Here is a 6741-nt window from a genome sequence, read left to right on the forward strand (position 1 = left end):
TTAGAGGAAAACGATCCAATTCGCCATAGATTATCGAACACAGCAAACTGCAGAGTTAATAGTTAGAGGAAAACGATCCAATTCGCCATAGATTAAACCATTTGGTGTTTTAATATTGACTCCTGTATTACTGCAGCAGATTCATCTAAACCCCATATTTCCGCCCCATAAACCAGTATTGGTTGCATCTGTGAATCAAATAGCTTTAAGAACAATGTAAAATGAATAATTATTGAAATTATACAATTTACTGAGGATAGGAATCGCAGCTTGTTTTGCTTTATTAGCTAATTCTTGACATGAATACCTAAAACTGAGTCTTGTGGAAAAACACCCCCCAGATATCTATATGAATTCACAATTATCATTTCTGTACTATTATAGAACCATCTCTCGACACTTGCTAAAAGAACAACCCTTTTCTGAAAACCATAATACTACTTTTATCCATATCTACTTTATTTTGTAATTTAGATGCAGCTATAGAAAGGTAGTTCAGTTGTGTTTGGAGCCAATAATAGTTTCTGATAGTAGAATAATATAGTCAGCAAACAATAAAATAAACAATAAGTTGAAATCAACATATAAAGTGGTACCATGTCTTTCCCCCATAATAATGTCTGAAGCAAGTTCATTAATAAACAAGGATGAAAGAATGGGACTACAGACATCACCTTGTTTAACACTATTCAAACAACCAATATGACCTGTGAATTGAGTACCACAACGAACTCTTGCTTGTACAATTTCATACATACTTTTAATACAACGAAATATTTTACCTTTGTGTTGTGTTTTTAACAAACTGGCCATAATAGTTTTCTAGAAATCGCATCAAATGCCTTCTCAAAGTTAATAAAAGACACATATAATTTCCTATTAAACAAAAACTGTTTGTGAATAATTGCTAATAACGTAAATATGTGATCAACTGTGAAATAATTTTGTTTAAAACCGGCTTGGAATTCACCAGTAATGTTGTTGAAGTTGATCCATTCTTGCTGTCTTGAATTCATTAGAGAACTGTACAGTTTACTGCTATCATCTGACAAGGAAATGCCTCTGTAGTTATTAGGATCATGAACACTGCCTGTTTTGAATAAAGGTATAATGATGGATTCTTTCCAGTTGTCAAGGTACTGACCTGTATCGAACAACTTGTTGAAATAATGCACCAAAAAATCTAACACATTTGTCCCGCATTCTTAAATATTTTCCAATAATACCATCTGGTGCTGGTGCTTCACCACATTTTAATTTCGTAATCGCAAGTTGGATTTCCTCTTTTGAAACTGGACGGTTTAACAATGCATCTTCAGAATCATAATCATTACTGTCATATTCATTACCATCACCATTATCAACATCAACACCATCATCAAAAACATTAGAACAATCATTCGTGTCAGTAAAAACATGAATATCATAGCCACTAGTGTGCTTCTTTCTCACAAACATTTTTGAAACGATTAAACCAATCATGTACAGAGATTTCGTTAGATTGAGACTTCTTTTTATTATATATTTTGTTCATGTTGTTCCAGAATTCTATCTGGTCCTTAACTGACTGGATCAACTTATCTATTAGAGTATCATTATATTATTTTTTCTTTCTCCTCAACATTTTTTGGTATTCGCTTCTAGCACTGCAAAAACTATCATTCTTTTTCGTTCTTCTGGCCACCAAGAAAAGCCTTCTGGCATTATGTTTCGCTGTTCTACACTCTTGATGATACCATTCTTCTGATTTTGTAAATTTTCTTTTTCATGCAGTCTGCTTGTTTTGCTTGTTGCTGCAAACAATCATTGAAAACGTTTAATGCCATGCTTATATCAGTTTCAATTAAATAGTAGCACGGTGTATTTTTTCTGTTGTATCTTTAAAATGCCTATTTTCATAATAGTGCTGCTTTAATTCATCATTCCAGACAATTTTTTTAATCAATGTCTGTGCAACATTATCCTGCTGATTGTTTACTGATTGTTCCTATCTTTTATGTTACTTCTTGCATGAAAATAAAATTCAAGAGGTTGGTGATCAGAATCAATCATTTCAGAAACACTGAGCTGACAGCACTTTTGTATCACATAAAACAAATCTTCGGAAGCAAGGAAATATTCAACCACACAGCCTGCATTTGAAATGATTGTGTAACGACCTTGAAGGTCACCATTACATACACCATTCGTAATGAACAAACGAAAAGCAACACATAAATTCAAAATCATTCTGCCATATGCACTCAGTTCTGAATCTTCTGACTGGTTTGTAAAATCCGCACCAAAGCTATCGTTGATGGAAGAGAGAGAGAGAGAGAGTGAGAGAGAGAGAGGTTGAAGGAGTGTGGAGGTAAGTGGGGATGTTTGTGCGAGAGAACGAAAGAATCAGCTGTGAAACCATATAATTTTTGCATAATGTTGTATGTATGTAAATGTTGTATTTTTGTATACATGTAAGGAAATGTATTTTGAAAGTCTGTTGCTATATGTTGTAAGGAAAGGCATATTCATGATGCCAAAGTGCTTGCTCAAAATCTTAAATTTAATCTATATTTCACTGTGTTGGATAAAGAAACATGTGGTATACTTTCTTAAGAATGGAACCTTCGTTGCAAGGTTAAAATAAAGATTGGACAAAGACACAGATACATAGACATAGACACACACACACCATCATAATCATTATCATCATCATCATCCACTCACCCCATCTAAAGAGACATAAGTGAAGATGACGTTAATAACAGCTATGAGTATAGCCCGAGCTAGACGGACGGACACACAGATGTCTACATCTACATCGTAGACAGGCTGCTTTGGGGTACTGTATTAGCCTGGACCTCGGCAAGTGTTTTCCCTGAACAAACTAATTTGGAATGCAATTTATACAGTCTGATAATGATATGGTCTTCATCTTTGTGTTATATAAGTCAAAAGAAAGCTCCACATCTACCCGTTGTCTTCAACCTCACCGCCACTGATGCAGCAGTACTGTTTGTCCCTGGTAAGGTTTTCTTCTCCATCACCAGTACATATCAAGGAACAAAGCCATGTTCGTCCATGGTTGAAAAAAGTTAACAAACTTCGATAAATGGGTTGAGCGGCAAATACTTACAACGAAACGAGCTACGAATAGACAGGCGGACAATGTATGGATTGAAAAACAGATGAACAGACAAATAGATAGACTGGTAGATAGAAAGACAGGCAGATATGGCCTTGCAATAATCGGACTCATGGCAAGGACCTGTAAGATGGGTATCTCTTTTGTCATTACTGAAGTGATGCTTACCGATACGTGTTATCCAATGATCCAGTTACATACTGTGATCAATGGATTATTTGCTGAGGAAAGTTCTTTCATGTCTACTGACTTTGACCATTGCGTTAAAAATCAACTAGTCGATAATTGACCATTTTCACATTTACTGTTACCATTAATTTAATCATCATCATCATCTGTTCTGGGTTTTTCTTCGGTCAAGACTTTTTTGATGGTTTATATCATGTTACTAAATCTGGTGCTTTCATTATTCAGAAAAAACAAACAAACATGTGGACCTGCCACAAGTACACTATCGTAACGTCAGTGTCAGTAGCATTACCAGCTAAAATGATGTCCATATGTTTGCAAAGAAAGAAAAGTTATACATGATCGGATACCAACCCCCCACACCACCAGACGATTTCCAGACATGATAAAGGATATTCACTTACAATCACGTGTGATGGGCTGCAAGCCAACAAACACGTCCGCCCCGTTCTCCTTTGCGCCAATAGCGGTGAATACAGTTGCGTTTATCACGTGCCCACTCTCATTGATCGCCCGATCTGTCCGACACTGGAGCGTGAAGTTGTGAACACGGACCATAGTGTACTCTCCCCAGCCATTGAACGTGTACTGTTTTCCGTCCAGCGTTGTAATGTGAGGATCTCCCCATATCCAGACTGAATGAACACAAAGGCATTGTGAATGCGCAGAAGGACGCAAACCCTGTCTCCATGCACAACAACAATGGGGATATTTTGGTATCATTAACGTTTGTGAAGGATCTCTTAAATACTGAGCACCAAATCAGAAAATTTATCAGTTAATGCGCATTTATTCACTACCTCTTTATCTCCCCCTTTCATCCACAGCACATACGTACAATGCTGCATCTGGTAGTGGTGTTTTTACAGCTGCATTACACACACACACACACACACACACACACACACACACACACACACACAGAGACACACAAAGGGGGGGGACTCTTTTTTTACATATCAATATCTTATCAGCCTTGATGACATGAACGCAAAAGTAACAAGAAAATAGTGAAAACAAAGAAAGAGAGACAGACAGACAGACAGAGAGAGGGAGACCGAGAGAGACAGATAGACAGACAGACAGAGGCTGAGAGATGGACTGATGGATGGTTTATTCTTTTATAGGCCACTGACCCTTAAGAAAGGGTTTAAAAATCATCACAGCGCATCATGCCTTGTAAAATGACATAGCTACGTTCAGCTAAATAACATTTAATACACAGCATATATATATCATACCTTCTTTTAAGTAACATACCCTCACCTAAGTAATAAATAATACACATCATGAAATACCTGCTTTTAATTGACACTTACACCCCTAGATAATTTATAATACACACCATATATCATACAAGCATGGTTAACAGTGACAAGTTAAACACGTTGTCCATGTGGTATGTACTGTACTCAAATCATGCAACACTGGGAAGGATAGAACAAAGTGCATTTTCTTTCTTCATCTGGCAAAGTGGACGTAATAAATCAGCCTCATTGTGCATTCTGTAACGAAATGCCCAGTCTCAATCCTGCCACTGCATGCTATTTATGTATATCTAGATTCATCAGTAAATAAGCTTTGACATCGGGTATAGTGCAAAAGGTACTGTAAGCATTAAATCTTTCACTGTTGTTTACACGAAAGTCCCATTCTTGCCATCTACACATAACTAACGTTTCGTTGAAAATCCAAAGAAAAACGCCAGTCCCATCCACACCTTCGTTAAGCCACACATAAGCAAAACCAAACATGTACAGCTTACAACGTATAATATTTTATAGGATTTGCGAGGAAATCTAAACTCATGCATTCTCAATAATTTTCGCCAGTATTCAACGCACTTAATAACTAGATTTATACAAATAGGATACCTATTTGTTTCTCCATGCATAAAATCATTGTGTTCGTATTTTTAGGGCTAAGTATCTATCCTAATGCAAACGCACATACCTTTTCATGATGAAATGCTTCTTTATCGAGTCCTCATAACTCATCACCATAGTGAATTTGTTGTTGAATGTGCGAGTCAAATAGCTTCAAATAATTATTTAAATAAGTACATTTTTACTTTGACAGTTTTTTTATTTGCAAAATGCATAAAAGAGCAATTTTTGCTCATCTGCAAAGATTGTTACAGGCTGTCAAAGAGCTCAGTCAAGTAGAAACATAAATTCCCAAGTATTCATGTGCATTAATAATTGGCATAACGCCATAACTTGTCCCTCTCTCCCTGGCAGCTAAATCACCCCCTTTCTTGAATACAACGATGTTACGTTTATTCATGTTGTACTAGTGCCAACAACGTAAACGATGATAAACAGTTGAATAACCCCTTTTAAATCCTGCTTGATGTTCATCTGTCAGATCATGTGAACTTATCACTTCCTGAAGTCTTATTTACAATCGTACTATAATTTCGCTACTGATATCACACAATGAGATACCTCGGTAATTACTTAAGTTGTTCATATCAACCTTTTAAAACAAAGGGATTACAACAGAATCTGTCTAGTCTCCGGAAAGATGTCTTTAACAAATAATGCATTTAAAATATTCGCGAAAAAATCAGCCACTCTTTCAAACTCGCCGATTTTTAAAATTCATATAACAAGTAACACTTTTTCTTTGGATACTGGTTGGTTTATGGAACTAATGTCCACCACACTATCATCATTATGGTTTTGATCATTTTCACATTCAACTATAAAGGTTTCTTTTGCAGACGTCTGGGATTCAACTAAACTTTTGAAATGCCTAAACCGGTTATTGACTTAAAACGTCTCTACTTTTTGTATTGTTCGGTGTGTATGGTGGTACCACGAAACAGTTGCTGTTGTTCGTTGCTGACCTGTTCGACGTTTTGTGTAATGCAGTCCTTGCAGCGTCTAGGCTGCACAGGACGCTTCTTTTCTTTGTGTGGCTTTATAAATCTTTCTGGTGGTAGTGCTGCCACCGACCCTGATAGTGAATAACTTCTTGAATTTGTGTTCTAATGATGGCCGTTCTGGGGTTGAAACGTTTAACAATATATTTTCCTCTTTAATATGTTTTATGCCAGGGGTACGAGCGAGTATCTATCACCAGTTTATAATAGTCTCAAACAAGAGGCAATGCCTTCAAGACTCACTTGTGCTTCGCGCTTAATCCAGTAATGGAATCATGAGGAGAGAAAAAAGTTATTAACAAATCGTTAAGAAGTGTTCTGTGTTACATATTATATATATATATTTAAAAAAATCTTGGGAGAAAAAAAGGCATGCCAGCAGGTACGAACCATGCATGTTCAGTCTGAAGCAAGCTGACTGATCTGATGTCACTTGCCTAAATTTAATATTTAACGCAATGTTGCTTTCTTCTTCGTGGGATAAACAAACGTCATTGTATCGGACGTAATAACACTGTTCAAAGCATGTTTCTTGTGTGTT

The 6741-nt window shown here is 36.4% G+C and overlaps 1 protein-coding gene across 1 annotated transcript in view; it reads right to left on the reverse strand.

Moving 5' to 3' along the window:
- LOC143292928 (uncharacterized) overlaps positions 1 to 3914 on the reverse strand; it is a 65554-nt gene extending 61640 nt beyond the window's left edge. Inside the window, exon 1 of the mRNA XM_076603624.1 lies at positions 3718 to 3914. Within this exon, the coding sequence (XP_076459739.1) occupies positions 3718 to 3871 (154 nt within the window). The 5' untranslated portion in view covers positions 3872 to 3914. The remainder of the gene's footprint in view (positions 1 to 3717) is intronic.
- Between the last annotated feature and the right edge of the window lie 2827 nt (positions 3915 to 6741).

Source organism: Babylonia areolata, chromosome 18 (assembly GCF_041734735.1).
Source record: "Babylonia areolata isolate BAREFJ2019XMU chromosome 18, ASM4173473v1, whole genome shotgun sequence".
In the NCBI taxonomy this organism is placed as follows: Eukaryota; Metazoa; Mollusca; class Gastropoda; order Neogastropoda; family Buccinidae; genus Babylonia; species Babylonia areolata.